Source organism: Terrapene carolina, unplaced genomic scaffold (genome assembly GCF_002925995.2).
Source record: "Terrapene carolina triunguis isolate 2854851 unplaced genomic scaffold, T_m_triunguis-2.0 Scaffold790, whole genome shotgun sequence".
Taxonomy (NCBI): Eukaryota; Metazoa; Chordata; order Testudines; family Emydidae; genus Terrapene; species Terrapene triunguis.
The window spans coordinates 293,823-311,414 of NW_020665141.1; the positions used below are offsets into that span (position 1 = coordinate 293,823).

Below are 17,592 nucleotides of genomic sequence, written 5' to 3' on the forward strand. Positions count from 1 at the left end.
AGGAAGTTTTTCCTAATGTCTAACCTAAATCTCCCTTTTTTTTAAAAAAAAAAAACCACAGCACTGAATGTTATTCTAAAATCTTCCTAGGGCCCCCTCTCGCAGCTTCCTAGGGCCCCCCCTCATGGCTCTGTGCACCTGTGTCTGTCATTTTCGTCCTCTCCCCTCCCACCGCCCCGCTCGCCCAATGTGTCCTGATATTTCATTCTTGTGATCTGGTCACCCTAGACCAATGTAAGGTCGGGACGCGGGACAAGTCCCCTAAAATCGGGACTGTCCTGATAAAATCGGGACGTCTGGTCACCCTAGATTAGCGTGTGTCCCACAACCCAGGATCTTGTCTCACCAGCAGACGTTATGCCAGGAGCCAGCAGAGAGCTGCCAGCTGGGATGGGGGCAGGACCCCTGGTGCTACTTGATGTTGCCGCCCAGCCCCAGACCCCGGCGGGGCTCTGCAGGGGTGACCAGCCTGTGCCTTCGGAGGCTGCCAGCTGAGGTGTGTCCAGGCCTGGCTAGTGGAGAGGAGGGGGCTGTTCAGGGACACTCCTTAGCTGGGGTGAACACGCTGACAGGCGGCCAGAGCCTGAGGCAGATTAAAGGGCCGCCCTGGCCAGGCGAGGCCTAGGGCGGAGCCAGGCTGAGGTGCCAGCTGCCTCTTCGCGCTTCCCAGGCTGTAGGGGGCGATGGCGGCCGCCTGGCACTCTAGCTGTGCAAATCTCTATGGTCCCCTCAGTCGCAAACGTAACTGCTGCGCCGGCTGACGTCATCTGAGCGCGCGAGTAGCGAGCTGGGGCGGGGGGAGGTGCGGGATCCGGAAGTGGAGCCGGGGTACCATGGCGCTTTTCCGCATCAACAGGTAAGCGGGAAAGAGAGTGCGGGGGAGGGGGGCGGGAGAAGAATGGAGCCCGCGCGGGGAAGTGGCGCGTGGAGAGGACGAAGGAGGAGGAGATGGCCGCAGACAGGCCCACGTGTGTTGGGGGAGGGGCGGCGCTGCGGGGGCTGTCTGCTCGCCCGCCCCTCGTGGGCTCCAGCGGGTGTGGAGCAGACAGGCTCAGCTGAGAGCGGGTGTGGGGGGGCGTTACTGCTGTGCCAGGCTGTGTGCAGGGATTTGTAACGCAGCCTCACTCCTGTAACTGATCCACGTTACATGAAATAATATTTCACACTATGTGGGGGGGGGTCCCCTCCATTCCCCAGCCAAACACACAAACCAATAGGCAGCCCCTCCCCCCCCCGAATCACGAGATTGTCTTAAAAATCCTGGTTCGTCTTAAGTAATGAGTTCGTGTCGTTTGCTGTCAGGTTTTGGAGCCTTCAGGCTGCACCTGTGTCATGTTTTCAATATTTTCACTACAGTCGTAAGACTTGGGTTTAAATGCCTGTATTACTGTGGTTAATATGAGAATACAAAAGGAAATATTCTTAATTGGCTGCAAAGATGTAGACTAGAGCAGTGCTTCTTAACCAGAGGTACATGTACCCCTGGAGGTACACAGGTGTCTTCCAGGGGGTATGTCAGCTCATCTAGATATTTACCTAGTTTTACAATAGGCTACATAAAAAGCACTAGTGAAGTCAGTACAAACAAAAATTTCTTACAATTACTTGTTTATATGGCTCTATATAGTATATGTGGAAATTTAAGTACAATATTTATATTCAAATTGATTTATTTTATAATTATACGGTAAAAATGAGAAAGTAAACAATTTTTTGGTAATAGTGTGCTTTGACTTTTGAATTTTTATGTTTGATTTTAAATAAATAAATAAATTAATGGCGATATCCTATCTCCTAGAACTGGAAGGGACCTTGAAAGGTCATCGAGTCCAGCCCCCTGCCTTCACTAGCAGGACCAAGTACTGATTTTGCCCCAGATCCCTAAGTGGCTCTCTCAAGGATTGAACTCACAACCCTGGGTTTAGCAGGCCAATGCTCAAACCACTGAGCTATCCCTCCCCCCTACTTTTGCAAGCAAGTAGTTTTTAAGTGAGGTGAAACGTGGGGGGTATGCAAGACAAATCAGACTCCTGAAAGGGATACAGTAGTCTGGAAAGATTGAGAGCCACTGGACTAGATTACTGTGCCTTCTTACAGTATCTAGTTAACTGAAACTGGATTTTGTTGCCTTTTCTCTGCCAGTAAAGATGTGAAAAGGGTGGTTACAGCTTTGTTATAGTGTTTGCTATGGTATGTTTAAAGCGTTTTATTTGTGAAACATTCAGATACCTTGGTGGTGAGGAGGATGCTACTGAGGACAGGTCACAGGCCCTGTTAGAACGGCTGCGTGAACAAGCTAGAGCCAGGCAACTGAAAAAGCAGCAGCAGGTGCTTTTGCCTTCTGATGAATTAAAACAAAAGAAAACAGAAAATGAACTCCACCAAAAGCTCCAACACTCTGGATTTGATTCTGAAAATGAATATCAGAGAGAAGCAAAAAAGAGGAAGAGAGGACACAGCGGTGAGGGTTCCTGTGGAGAAGGGGAAAAAAAGCTGAGGAAGAACCACCAATTGAGCAGTGATTCTGAGAAGCCTTTGGCAGGGGCAGATTCTGGCCTAGCTGGTGAGGCTGCCAATGGCTACATTCCAGCTAAGAAGAAAAAAAATGAAAATGGGAAAAAATCAAGTCTATCTCAAAAGAAAATTGAAGCAGGTGAAAACAAAACTGAAAGTGTAGGATTTAATTGTTAAAATTCAATGTCAAATTATTTTTTATTTTAGAAGAAAGTGAAAAATTCTGAACTTCTGGTTCTGGTTTACAACTGGAACCGGAAAATTGGTGTGTGAGGGTAGCGGTGCATGCACATAAGTATGGAAAGTTAACCACTCATTTAACAGTGTCAAAACGGCAGATAGAGCTACATTCAACCTTAGGATTGGAAAGAGAGATGAGAATGTAGGTGGATTTTTAGATCCTGGAAACCCTAATTAGTAAAAATACTTCCATTTTTTTTCCTGTCTCACTGTCTGATTATTAGCATTTTATTCCTTCTACCAAAATTTCAGATCTTGACGAAAACAATAGACAACAGGAAAATAAAAGTAATTTGAAGAGTCACCAAGCTAAGAGGAAGAAGGAGAGGGACATTCCAACAGAAGTTGAGACAAATGGAGCTGAAATTGCTGAGAAAGACAGTAGTGAAGAAGCTAAAGGGAATCAAAGCACAAAGGAGGAAGTGTGGATACCTACTTTGAATGAAAAAGCAACACCGCCACCCTCTAGTTTGTTGGTTTTGGGAGGGTATGACAGAAGAGCAGTACAGAAGGTAACCAACTGGCCAGGGATTTTGTTCTGATTATGTTATTTGGGTGAGAGAAGGAGTATTCTAACATGCTTTATATATAGCATTGTCAGGCTTATGGTAAAAATCATTTCATTAATACATGGCTTACTAGCCTTTCTAAATAAATAAATTATTTTTCCTAGAAAGGATAAAGTACACAAAAAATAAAACAATGTTATTGACTATACAGTCTTCTTGATACATTCAGCATTGTTTTAAATTTAATCCTGATATATAATACATGGTTGACTGCCCTTTCATTTCAATTTGCTCTTCAAGTGTTTTTTTAATGGTATGGTCAGTGTATAAGGTCCCAATCCTGAAAACTCTTCGTGCAGATACTAAACTTTTAATTGTACAAGTGCAGAGATGCACAGTTTTGGCCTATCTTCAAGCCTGTAACTTGCTGCTTGTGTGTTACTTGGGGACAATATGTTAACATTTTCTACAGAAAAGTTCGTATCCTATTAAGGCATAAAATCTTGCCACAATGATAATTATTTTAAAAATGCTGAATACTAATTAGTTACTGATTGTGTTACACTAACTGTTTCCCCTGCATTAAAGGAACTTCAGTTTCAGGCCGGTTGCTGAGAATCTATTTCAGGGTTCATTCACTTTTTGTTTCCAGGTTCAGCCCATCCTACCACAGTGGCTTGCTCAACCCAAGCTGGTCCATAAACGCATAAAAGAGAACCTAGTTCCAATCCAGGATGTTGCAGGAATCCATCCCAAACTGCTAAAGAAGCTGCAAATGAATGGAATTGAGTCTTTTTTCCCAGGTACCTTTAATGTTTGGTTTGGTTTTGGTTTTTTTAAAATCAGCTAACTTCTCCATTATTCAAACAGCTCAATTTGTGTGTTTGTATATGATATAAAAAACTTATTAGAAAATCAGGGCTCTGGGGAATGCTGGAGATTTTTTTTGAGGGGGGATGGGGGAGATGGAAACAAATTCCAAAATTTCCCAAAAGCTGACAAGAATATGATACTTTAGCCAGTGTGGTGTGGATTTTTTAACTTTAAATTAAGTGGTTACTTAGGGACCAGTCATCTTCACTACCAGAGCTGGATGGAGACTGATCGATCTTAGAAAAAACATGCTGTTCCATACTTGGACACCAGGTGGAGCTGCGGTATTACTATGTATAACTGGCCAACCTGACCCTGAGAAGGAGCTGAAATTTACCAATGTACATTGCCAAAGAGCCACAGTAACACATCAGCAGCCCCCCATCAGCTCCCGCCCACCAGCAGCCACACCAATCATCGCCTCTCGCCCCCTCCCGATCAGCTGTTTTGTGGTGTGGAGGAGGCTCTGGACGGGAGGGGGAGGAGTGAGGACACGTCAGGTTCAGAGGAGGGGGTGGGAAGGAGTGGAGTGGGGGCAGGGCCTGTGGCAGAGCCAGGGTTGAGCAGTGAGCACCACCCAGCACATTGGAAAGTTGGCGCCTGTAGCAGCCCTAGAGTCGGTGCCTATACAAGGAGCCGCATATTAACTTCTGAAGAGCCACAGGTTGGCCACCCCTGGTGTATATGTAGAGGTTATGATATACGCTAGGTAGGGACAAACCTCTGTAAACTCTCCACTGGAAGGTCTTATTGGTAGCATGTATATTGCACATCATTGATTTGATTAAGACAAAGGAATTAAAACAAACGTAGAATTATTACAATGGGTTAGTGCATTAACCTTTCACTTTTAAAGACTTAACTAATTACATTTGTGATCTGGATTTATCAGGTCTTAGTCTGCATCAGAAGACCATCAAAGAACTGCAGATCTAGCTCAGACGTTTTCTATTTTAAAATATTTTACTATTTACTATTTTGCTGTGCTAGGACACGTAGCAGAGTGTAATGAGTTGCTGGTATGCTATCCTCAATTACTCTCCTTATGTCAATCACAGACTCTTATACTTTGAGGTCCAGAACCCCTTGTCTTCAGTTTATAGTATACACTGGCAGGAAATAAGTTCAATAATTTACTGCTTATACTGTTCTTGATCAATAGATGCAATATAAAACTAATACATAATATGCTGTGAGGAAGAGGCTCATAGATGATTTGTTAGTGGATATTTAGTTCAAAGTTGGCTAATAAGCCAGAGCTCTCCGAAGGAGAAGGGAAAAGTCATAGGTTGCAGTCAAAACTTTTGTCCTGACTCATTTGCTCTTGCTTCATTTTTAACTTCTCCTCAAGGACCCAGAGCTACAGGAAGCTGGGCACCATCAGCTCCCACTGAAGTTGACATGACTTGGGAGCATTTAGCCCCTTGCAGGACTAGCTCCAGATGAGAGCAAGAACCATCTTTTTAGGCAGAGAGTACACAGCTGCCCTCAGCCTGGAAGGAACAGGCTCTGTGCTGTCTCTCAGTGAAAGGAAGATTTTAAAAAATACTAAATAGTTAAGTGGTTATTCTTGTTAAACTCCTGCCTAAGATCATTCTGTTCACACTTTCATCACCTTGATACATACGCAAACAAGAAAAAAATTACATAGTGAGCTACAAGGGGGTGCGAAGTTTGGATTTAGGGACAGCTGAATCACTTGTATAGGGAAACCCACATAATCATTGCTTAGATCTAGTCAGGGCTCACTTTCAGAAACAACAAATTGATTTACTCTTTGGTTTATAGCCAGTTAAAAAAGACCCTGATGAAAGGATGTGAAACAGCTTCCCTAAAATGAATTGGGGTTCCCCCGAGTAGTGAAGAGCTCTTTTGAACTCTAGATCTTCCATATTCGCACCAGGAAACCTAACTTAACAGCAGGGAGAACACAAGGCTTTCCAAGACCTAGAAAGAGATGACCTTGTACAGTTTTTAATAGCATTTGACGGATAGACTTTGGCCCAGTTATTGCCTTTTACTGATCCTCATTTTCCTTTTGCTCAGTTCAGGGAGAGGTGATTCCTGCCATTTTGGAGAGTGCGTCCAGTGGCTTTTTGGTAGGGAGGGGAGGATACCAGCCCAGCGATATCTGTGTCTCGGCCCCTACAGGCAGTGGTAAAACACTGTCTTTCGTCATCCCTGTGGTACAGGTGAGTTCAGCCAAGGTGTATAGTTGTAACAGAGAGGGCCACAGTTGCCTTTGTTTCTCGGCAGGGCTGTAAAATGGAAGCCTCTTGAGGTAGGTAAGAAAGTCGGGAAGAAACACCAACAAAAGCACTGAGGCTTAGAACTTCAGAGTTGCCTAGATACAATTCCCATTAACTTCAGTGCCCCATCCAGCTTTTGTGGCCAAAGAACATAATGTGAGGGGTTGAGGAAGACAGCAGGGAATAAATGAATTAGTAAGTGTTGGGATATTATTAGGATGCCGCCCACTTGCCCAGACTGTGCACAGAGACGCCACTAGCTTTCAAGTGCTCATTTGGTCTTTGTTTTGGCAGGCTCTGTTAGAACGAGTGGTTTGCCAGGTGCGAGCTCTGGCAGTTTTGCCCACCAAAGAACTGGCACAGCAGGTAAGAGACTTTTTTTTCCTCCCTTTCTCTGAGCTGAATTTAAGTCAAGTGAAAGGCTGGTGCTTTAAACCCACTGCCCGAACACATGTGATTTCTACCATGTGAAGTAGGTTGAAGACTAACTGGGTTTGATGTTGGCTAACATAACAGAAAGCATCGTCATAAACAACTGTCAAAGTAGCTAACAAATCGCATCTCCCCTCTGCAGGTGAGTAAAGTATTCAACATCTACACTGATGGGACAGGTCTGAAGGTTGTTTTGGTTACTGGGCAGAAATCTTTCGGGAAGGAGCAGGAGACTCTTGTCCAGAGAACGTAGGTTAAATATTTTTTTGTATAATGTTTTACAGCTCAGATGTCTCAACCCCTTATCTCAGTGCATGGAGAGGTTGAAGTGTAGGCTATTGCATCACATGTTAGTTTTTCTGAACAATAGGTTCATATACTAGATATTGTTTAAAATCTCTGCTTGCCAGAATGCTAGGAGCAGCGTTTTCTGGGAGTAGCTACAATTACTAAAGTTTTGTTAGCTTTAGTAGGATAGAAACACATGACCTGTGACTTTGAGTACAAACTGCTACTTACGCAATATAGTCTGTCCTTGGGATCAGCAGCCCACTCGGGGGTGGGGGAAGAAGTGGCTTTGTTTGTCAGTTACACCTTCAGAAATCAAATTGATCATGAAATTGGAAAGGTGGAGGATGTCCCTCCTTACTGGGATCCTTAGCACTTAGTGCTTTCTGCTCTTGTCTGGTGTTATAAGATCTGTCTCTTTCCAGAGCTGATTGGTTTTTTAACCACTGCCCCAGGAAACACTTTTGTTCTCCAGTGGCTGCTTTGTAGGTTTGCTGTTTATTCGGCGTGGGTTTCAGTTCTGTCCTCTTATTTTATCTTTGCAGTTAGGTTCTCAACACAGACATAACTGCTTCTAAGAGAACCTGGGATTGGGGCAAAGGTGATGGCCTGCAGCCCATATTATAACACTGGCTAAAAAAGGGTTACACACCAGATAATTTCCAATTATTTAGCCATGAAGCATTCACCAAATCTGTCTGAAATAAGTTAGTTCTCCATCTCAGCTCTCCAGAGCAAAGCATGGCCTCAAGTATCCTACATACACGTTCTTTAATGTAAATGGTATATTTGACTTCTTATTCCTCAATTAAGTGAAGTGAGAAAGGGAAGAAAAGCAAACCAGGTACTTGTTGGTCACAGAAACGTGTTACGTTGACCCCACTATACTGTGCACAGCAGGAAGCAGCTTGGTGACAGGACATTTGTCTTTTCAGAGTGATGGGTTACTGCAGTCTGGCTGATATCATTGTGGCAACACCTGGACGACTTGTGGATCATATTGACCAGACTCCAGGGTTCAGCCTGAGACAACTTCGCTTTCTGGTGAGTTAAAACAATCAGATCTACTGAGCTGACTATCCCAAGGCTCTTGGTGTCTATAATTCCTACTGTACATCTTTTTGTACTCCTGGTGCATATACACATCTGTGTATAGGAACTGCCATGCCATTCAGATTATTGGTCCATCTAATCCTAGTATCTGCCTCCAGAAAAGGCATTTTATGTAAACACCTGGAGGGGAAAAATCTACAAAAATAAAACTTAACGGGTCTAACTTCAACAATCAAAACCAAGATTTCACAGTAAATTATCAAATTTATAACTCACCAGTATATCGGAGTATGCACTGGGGCCACATTTGTTTGGTGCCTTATTTATTCATGGTGTTGAAGATCTGATTTCCCTTATGTCATTTAAAGCCATGTGGTGTTTATTAGCTAATGGATTTAAGTGAAATCAAATCTACTTTTCATAGGGGACTAAAGGTCGCCCTTCGGTTTGGCCACTGAATACTATAAGACAAGATTGGATCTTTTTCTAAAAGATATGATCTAAGAATTATTTTGGAGAAGTTCTTTGTTATACAGGAGGTCAGACTAGATGATCACAATGGTCCCTTCTGGCCTTGGAATCTATCTATCAGGTATTTAGATGCCTATGCAAGGACCCAAATGTAGGATTCAGCTCCTGTATTAAAACTCTGCTCTTTTTTTTTTCTTTTTTTTTAAAGCTAGATAGTTTGGCTGATTAGAAATTTATGCATATACACAAGGATAGTGTGTGTGTGTGCGCATGCATGTGCACACTCCCTTCTATCATTTGTTTATCCCAAGCAGAAATGTCTTCTGCCTGTTCTAAAGAGTGGGGTTTAATGTATGTAGGAGGAAAGCTGCAGCACCAAAAAGAGCCTAACAACAAGGGCTGTTTCTGTCTGAGTGCAGATTATAGATGAAGCTGACCGTATGATAGATGACATGCATCAGAACTGGCTGCAGCAAGTGGTAAAAGCAGTGTTCCGAGCCGAAGAGGACTCTGGCACCAACATGCTTTTCCAGAGGACAGAACCAGGACCCGTAACGGCAGCCAGGTAACTTGGAAAAGGCACTCTGCTGAATCAGTACTACAGAGGAGGACTCCAGGTTACCCCTCTATTCAGTGCTGGTGTTTTATTGTCCTCTCCATTTGGATGTTGATTGTTGTGTACACTCCAATACTCATTCAGTTAGAAAACATACCGCCAATCAAGTCTGCTGTTTTTCAGTGGCTTGAAAATGCAGATGGCAAAGAGCTGATGCTAGGAATTGACTCAGGCTTTTTAAAGTAAGCTTTACCATCTTGATCAATTGATCCTTTCTCCAGCTAGATGAGGGTGGCATTAAAGAAAGTAAAAATGCACAAAACTTCGAGGACCAATCGCTATGTTTTTATAGCTGACTGAGTTGCACCAGAACTATCACAGCTCCCCTATAAGGAGATTGGGAGAATGTTTGCTGGACCACCCCTGAGCTATTCGTCTGTAATTGCTGTTTCAGTGTAGCACCATAGACATACATGGCCTTTCACAGAATACATACAGGCAGGTTACCTGCCCAGAACAGGGTTAAGACAAAACAACAGGAGGAGAAAACTGAAGGAGGGGTTGGGGTTAGGACCAAGGTTAAGACACAAAAGATTGCCTGGTCACTTGGGAAGGTGGTGCATGCACTGGGGGAAGGATGGGGGGCTTATAGGTGTGTGGTTTTTTTAGTTGATAGTAACTGCTTTGAACTAATTAGAGCACTAGCAGTATAAGAAAGCTTAAAGGGGCAGGGGGTTGCAAAGTGACTTGTAGAAAGTGGATTGGGTCAGGAAGAGAGTTCCAGGAAGAGTTAATGACTTCTCAGATTTTTCAGATGATGTTAGAGGGGAGGAATAAAATGTGACATTCCTCCCGTCTGCCCTAATGCTCAATGCCTGCACGCTCTCTGTGTCAGCACCTGCTGTCCCCAGATACCACTACAGAAGTTGCTGTTCTCAGCCACACTGACTCGGAACCCAGAGAAACTGCAGCAGCTGGGCTTGTACCAGCCTCGCCTCTTCACATCTGTCTACTCTGAGAAACGAGCCGTCACAGCTGGGACAGAAACAGAACAGGATGCTGAAAAGAAGTACACTCTCCCCGAGGGACTTTCGGTAAGAAGGTGATTTATCCTCTTGCAGCCATGGAAGGCATCTTGCTGGGCAGCTTTCCAAGAGGGAAGGAGTTTGAATAGGTTACATCTGAAGAACCCATCAGACTCAAAGCAGCTTGATCTGCTTCTAGAAATGTGGTTACATTTTCCCCTTAATTTTATCCCATGAATAAAAGCATTTCTTCCCCAGGCAGTCTTGCATTACTGAGAATCAGGAGGAGAAATGGTTAAGGGAACAGATAGATCCTACTTATGTAGGTCTACATACGCATACCTATTGATGGATTTCCACCTGTCCATCATCTCAGAACAGGGCTTTTTTACACAGATACTCGTTTAAAAGAGGATGAGAAGCACCATCACTAAGGAGTGCGATAATAAGAAAAGAGTAATACATAGCGCTTACATCACACTTTCCAGATGTAGACCACAAGTATGTAGTAAAGACAAGTATACATCATCTTCTTTTAGAGATTGGGAAATTGAGGCACAGTGTTATTTTGCCTGACTCTGCACCGTGCATCAGTGACAGAGACAAGACTAGAACACAGGTCTCCTGCCTCGGTCCCGTGTTGTCTCCTCTAGACCATGTTACCTTCCCTGCATGACTTGTCCCAAAGGAGATGGCACTGTGGGATCAGTTATCTGTAATAGTGAATGGGTTTGTAAGTAAGAAAGAAGCTCGGATAAGTAGGTTTGGGAGAAGAGTCCATGTGAAGAGCAACATTTTTAAAATTTACTGTTTCTTCTCTGTCCCCTGCAGCAATATTACGTACCCTGTAACCTGAATTCCAAACCTTTGTTCCTCTTGTATTTCATGCTGAGAATGAAATTCACCCGGGTGCTCTGTTTTACCAATTCCAAGCAGACTTCCCACAGGTGAGTTCATTGATGGGGTACTGACTATGTGTACCTGTATAAGTCAATTGGGTAAATTCATGACTCTGTTTTATCTCCCCACCCACTTCCAAATAGATTGTTCTTACTGATTCGAGCCTTTGGTGGAGTGAATGTAGCTGAGTTCTCTTCCTGGTTGACTCCAAGTGAGAGACAGAGGACCCTGAAGGAGTTTGAACAGGGGAAGATACAACTGTGAGTGTGTGTGTTTGGAGTTTTTTTGTGGGTTTTTTTTTCCGGTACTAACCCAGGCTACTTCCAGTGTAGAGAGAGAGTAGTAGAAACATGTATGTAATAAAACAAACTCATCTGCAAACTGAGCTTACAAAATCCAACTTGGGAACTGAGTGGGAGGCTTAGGCTATGTACACACTACAGCGTACTTTGGTATAAGTTATGTCGCTCAGGGATGTGAATAAGCATCTCCCTGAGCAACGTAAGTTACATTGACATAAGCATCGATTTAGACAGTGCTACATTGGCGGGAGAGCTTCTCCCGCAGACATAGCTACCATCGCTCACGGGAGCTGGAGTAATTAAGTTGATGGGAAAGCCTTCTCCATCAGCTTAGAGCATCTGCACTAGGAGAATTACAGCGATGCAGCTGCACTGCTGTAAGCTCTGTAGTGTAGCCATAGCCTGAGACTCACATTTTCTGAATGTGCAGATGCTGGTGCATTTGTGTGCATTTACTGCAATTTTTTGTACAGTTAAGCTACTTGTGTGTGCAAATGGCCACTTAGAATCTAGCTGCTAAGTTGCATGGGCATTTGTCATGTGCAATGGCAGTAAATGCACAAAGCACACGTGTAATTCTGAAAATCTGAGCCTTTCTGCAGATCAGGTTTTTATTGGCAGATAATAAAAAATGGATGCCGCTTTACTACAGGGGCTATTAGATTACATTACTTCTATTCATAACAGCAAGAACCTGCTAGACTGACTGTCTAGATTTTTGTTCTCAGCTCTGTCGCTGATTTGCTGTGACCTGAGGTATATCACTTAATCTTGTGCTTCAGTTTCTTTATTGCTGATAGGGGCATTGAGTACTCATTGCCTGACAAGTGTCCTTGAGAACCTTTCATGAGAGGGTAAACACATTAAAATACATATTTTTTAATACAAACCTCTCTTTGCAGTGGCGGTTCAGCTGTCCTGTTTTGAATGCTTTGAGCATGAACACTTGGGTGCATTTTCAATATGGTTTGTGGGCATTTAGCTCCCAATTACTTTGATAGGAGTCACCTGGCTAAAAATTCCACATATAGTGCTGCTAATATCCTCTGTGTCTACCAAACCTGGAAACTCCAATGGTGTCATTGTTTATGTCAATAGAAAAGAAGCCTCCAGAAGTGCTTAGTATATCACTGGAATGGATTTTCCCCGCAGGTGTCTAATATGGCTGGTATAGCTAATCTGTGGTGTGATTCGTGGTGCTATCTTATGCTCCAAAGACCCAGCCCTCTGTATTGTCTGGCTAGCTTGATGAGGGAGATTAGTAACATATTGTGAGCTGCTCCGTATCCAGTTATCAGAATTTGCAGTGTCATTGGGCAATTGCTTTATGCCATGCAACAGACCTGGAAATTAACACTACTAGTTTGTTCTTTTCTTTAAAACATAAAACAGGTTAATCAGCACAGATGCCACTGCTCGAGGGATTGACATTAAAGGAGTGAAGTGTGTGATAAACTATGATGCCCCTCAGTTCATCAGGACTTATATTCACCGGTGAGTGGATGAGGAATACGAAGAAGAGACGTGAATTCGGCTTATAACGTCTCTTTTGGATATGGCTTTTTAGACATTTAAGTATTCTTCACATACACAAAGTATGTGGTGTGAAAAGTTTTTAATTCCATTGCAATAGAGCTGTTCGTTCAATATGAAAGCAGTTGTTCAATCAAAATTAAGCCTTTAGAGTCATTGTAGTGACACAAGGCCATTCTAAATTAGGGCTGCTTTCTACTATACCAGGCCTAATTTATAGGAAATGTGGGTATTGCCCTGGACGGTCCCAAACACCGATGGCCTGATTTTCAGAAGTGCTGAGGGCCCCAACTCCAGTTGAAATCAATGAGGACTGTAGGGTCAGCACTTCTGAAGATCAAGCCCTGAAACGTTAATCTTTTGTGTTTATGTACAGGAGGCCTACTTATACTGATGGTACTTATAGAAATAATCTGAATAGTCCTCTTCAGGTTTCAAGAACCTGTTGGGGCAAGGTGGGAAGGAATGTGCTGCAGCTGAGGGGGGAACAGATGGACAGTTAAACCAATGTTGAGGTTGGCCTCCTTGATCTGATTTCAGAGTTGGAAGAACAGCTCGAGCTGGCAAGGTGGGATTAGCATTCACCATGCTCCTGAAAGTGCAGGTGAGTCGTAGTCCTGGCAGCAATTCTGAAGTGAAGCACAGCCAAGTGGTGAGGAGGAGTGGGGTTAATGGAATTTTCCTTCATCCAGTCACGTGCAGTCTAGTTCTGTGTACAGATGCTTTCCCTTCCGTGGTATCTGTACAGCACATTTTTCATAGAGACCACTTAATTACTCTTCATTGGTTGTGAAGATGTCCTGGTTTGGCTGTATTGAGTATGAATTCTTAGTTATGCATACCTCATCACATGAAGGGAGGTAGCCACACCGCCCCCCCTTCACACACCGATGAAAGCAGCATGCCTAAGCTTCCACATCCAGTGCTGAAAATGAACCCTTGGTTTCCTGCCAGCCTAGGAACTCTGTTGCATTCCAGGCCTCGTGTGTGAGATATTCAGGAGTTCGGGGAGATTGCAAACCCAGTTTTTAAGCATAAAAGTTAGGTCTTCTCAAAATTGAGCTTATATTTGGTTGTGAATTTTATTCACTAGTAATTTCCAAACTAGATGGAGCCGCCCAGACTCGCTCACTTCCCAGGCTCATGGTCTGACAGTTGTGGTGAAAAGTTGAAGGGGGCAACACCCACTTTCCTGAGTCTCCTCCTCCCTTTAATTTTCTGTATCTGTTTGCGGTGCAGGAGCGGAAGTTTTTGCAGATGCTGAGAGATGCTGGCACCCTAGATCTGGAGAAGCAGCTGGTGAAGAGCGAGTATTTAAAGCCATTGTTGCAGCAATATGAGGAAGCACTGTCCAAGCTCCAGAAAACTGTCAAGGTAACCGCAACAGTGAAGAGCTGCAGTATAAAATTCAGCTGCACAAAAAGCTCATTGTAACCTGCTGCAGACTTGAACATCAGTTAGTGTTCAGTGTCTTTTCTCTTAACCATGGAGATCTATTGAGATGCTTGAGTCAGTAGAGAACGGAGGGTCCCTGTGTTGAAAGTACAGTAGGCACTATGTATTTTACTGCCTTTCTGCAGATCTGTTGATTTCCTCTAGTGCGCTGGGGATTTGAGGGCTGGGAAGAGGAAGACAGAGTAACTATAGGCAGAGGCTGAACCTTCTGCCAAATCAGAATTTGAGACACAAATCACCCAACTTGCAAATTGCATAGCTATGGTTTGAATGTTCAAGGAAAAGGAGTTCCATTTGCTGACCCTCTATTAGAAAGGAGTGCTTTCATCTGTAAACAGAACATCAGTGTCCTTACCAGCTAAGCGTAAGAGCAGTCACACATTGCAACTGATCTGGGGGGAAGCTCCTGCTCTAGTACTTCGTAGAGAATCCTAAAACTAAAGTCGAGATTGGTGACCTGTCCCTGCAAAATAGATGGCTTTGGCGTCCAGCTTCTGGACTTTAGTAGTGCTGGGGAAGTGGGAGAGAAGGGAAAGAAAATTTGTCAGATTCTGCTGCATTGCTGCCTGATACAGTTTGGACACATCGGTGTGACCCTGTGACCGAGGCTCTGAGTATCTGTAGTCACCTTCTTTGTCTTAACAGGATGAGCGAGCACAAAAACGAGCATGAGAAGACTGGTGTATATTTTCCATGGCACTGAAATCAAGCCGGGACTGATCACGATTTTGCTGTTAATGGCAAGTGTCGGTAACAGGGCAGCTCCAGAGCTCATGGATTAGTTGCCCAACCTCCTAGTCCAAAGGCTAAATTGTCGTCTTGCCAGCAGGCATCGCGGACCCCAAGGAGTGTGTACAGCCCCCTTCCATTCTGAGGGAACTGGCAACAAAGCTCAGATCTCAGCTGGAACAAATATTCTTTGAAGGGGAACGCTCTCTCCTGTCCTATTGGTATATTGAAAACTGCCAGCAGTAAATAGAACATCCTGCCTTCTTAGAATGTGCATCTGATGGAGCTTCCACTTATCAAATTTGATGGGGCCAGGCCCCTCTTGGCTTTGCCTGTGGATCATTTCAGCAGACAATTGTTCCTTCTCCTGTGCTGCAGACACACCATCTGTATCTGCAAAATGCATCAAAAGCCGTACCATGTATGTAGCAGAATGCTGCCATTTCAAGAACTGTTCCAGGCTGAGGGTGGAGAAAAAGGCTGGCTTAAATTTTTAAATAAAGAGTAACTTTAAAAAATATGGTTTTGTTTTCTTGTAAAGGATGGTTCTGAGTAGGTAAAGGAGTTTTTAGAGTGAACTAATCATTGTCCTGGGTCCCTCATACCAACCTTTATTCCCCCTTTATCAAGTCAGACCCATGGTCATAGTTCCTGCTGGAAACACCAGCTGTGTTATCAGTCTAAATTACACCACTAATTATGCTGAAGTTTTACTATTTACTAGGGCTGTCAATTAATCGCAGTTAACTCATGTGATTAACTCAAATTAATCGTGATTAATCACACTGTTAATAGAATACCAATTTAAATTTATTATTTTTGGATGTTTTTTCTACATTTTTCAAATATATTGATTTCAATTACAACACAGAATAGAAAGTGTACAGTGATCACTTTATTTTTATTACAAATATTTGCACTGTAAAAAACAAAAAAATAGTATTTTTCAATTCACCTAATACAAGTACTGTAGTGCAATCTCTTTATCATGAAAGCTGAACTTACAAATGTAGAATTATTTACAAAAAAATAACTGCATTCAAAAATAAAACAATGTAAAACTTTTGAGCCTACAAGTCCACTCAACCCTATTTCAGCCAATTGCTCAAACAAACAAGTTTCATTAAAGTTTGCAGGAGATAATGCTGCCCGCTTCTTGTTTACAATGTCATCTGAAAATAAGGAACAGGCGTTCGCATGGCAGTTTTGTAGCCAGCATTGCAAGGTATTTACGTGTCAGATACGCTAAACATTCGTATGCCCCTTCATGCTTCAGACACCATTCCAGAGGATGTGCTTCCATGCTCGTTTAAAAAAAATAATGCGTTAATTACATTTGTTACTGAACTCCTTGGGGGAGAATTGTATGTTTCCTGTTCTGTTTTACCCGCATTCTGCCATATATTTCATGTTATACCAATCTCGGATGATGACCCAGCACATGTTGTTCGTTTTAAGAACACTTTCACAGCAGATTTGGCAAAACGCAAAGAAGGTACCAATGTGAGATTTCTAAAAATAGCTACAGCCCTTGACCCAAGGTTTAAAGAATCTGAAGTGCTGTCCAAAATCTGAGAGAGACGAGGTGTGGAGCATGTTTTCAGAAGACATGAAAGAGCAGCACTCAGATATGGAAACTTCAGAACTGGAACCACCAAAAAAGAAAATCAACCTTCTGTTGGTGGCATCTGACTCATGATGATGAAAATGAACATGTTGGTCCACTCTGTTTTGGGTCATTATCGAGCAGAACCTGTTATCACCATGGACGCATGTCCCCTGGAATGGTGGTTGAAACATGAAGGGACATATGAATCTTTAGCGCGTCTGGCACATAAATATCTTGCGGCGCTGGCTACAACAGTGCCATGTGAACGCTTGTTCTCCCTTTCAGGTGACGTAAACAAGAAGTGGTCAGCATTATCTCCTGCAAATTGTAACCAAACTTTTGTCTGAGTGATTGGCTGAAGTAGGACTGAGTGGACCTGTAGGCTCTAAAATTTTACGTTTTATTTTTGAATACAGTTTTTTTTGTACATAATTCTACATTTGTAAGTTCAACTTTCATGATAAAGAGATTGCACTACAGAACTTGTATTAGGTGAATTAAAAAAAATATTTTTTTTTTGCAGTACAAATACTTGTAATAAAAAATAATTATAAAGTGAGTACTGTACACTTTGTATTCTGTGTTGTAATTGAAATCAATATATTTGAAAATGTAGAAAACATCCAAAAATATTTATTTAAATGGCATTCTATTATTAACTGCGATTAATTGTGATTTTTTTAATTGTTTGACAGCCCTACTATTTACATTATAAAACCACTTGTAACATGAACACACACACACACCATTAATGTGATTGCCGGCAAAGGCCTGGCTAGCTCCAAACCTTTTTCTGACACATTATTTCAGCTGCCCCATATTATGTTTAGAGTGAAAGAGGTGGGCATGATGCT

General features: G+C 42.9%; 1 protein-coding gene across 2 annotated transcripts; it reads left to right on the forward strand.

Annotated features, from left to right (window-relative positions):
- The first annotated feature begins 779 nt into the window (after nt 1–779).
- On the forward strand, nt 780–15,628 carry DDX51 (DEAD-box helicase 51). Of its 2 annotated transcripts, XM_024195527.1 has the most exons (16): nt 780–856; nt 2,226–2,653; nt 3,007–3,266; nt 3,916–4,066; nt 6,183–6,328; nt 6,680–6,751; nt 6,960–7,066; nt 8,041–8,149; nt 9,049–9,194; nt 10,081–10,279; nt 11,042–11,157; nt 11,254–11,370; nt 12,805–12,906; nt 13,486–13,549; nt 14,185–14,319; nt 15,046–15,628. In XM_024195527.1, exons 1-16 carry the CDS (start codon nt 834–836, stop codon nt 15,070–15,072), a joined length of 2,202 nt encoding a protein of 733 aa, XP_024051295.1. In that variant the 5' UTR covers nt 780–833; the 3' UTR covers nt 15,073–15,628. The 2 variants fall into 2 exon arrangements, with proteins under 2 accessions (XP_024051295.1, XP_024051296.1); XM_024195528.1 differs by lacking the exons at nt 13,486–13,549; nt 14,185–14,319; nt 15,046–15,628 and adding an exon at nt 13,322–13,474.
- Nucleotides 15,629–17,592: the final 1,964 nt, after the last annotated feature.

What these genes read in the sequence shown, in the direction of transcription:
- DDX51 (XM_024195527.1), top strand. Translation starts at nt 834, where the DNA reads ATGGCGCTTTTCCGCATCAACAG. An exon ending in ACAGAAGAGCAGTACAGAAG is followed by an intron (nt 3,267 to 3,915) that starts GTAACCAACTGG and finishes TTTTGTTTCCAG; the next exon opens with GTTCAGCCCATCCTACCACA. An exon ending in GAACAGGGGAAGATACAACT is followed by an intron (nt 11,371 to 12,804) that starts GTGAGTGTGTGT and finishes AACATAAAACAG; the next exon opens with GTTAATCAGCACAGATGCCA.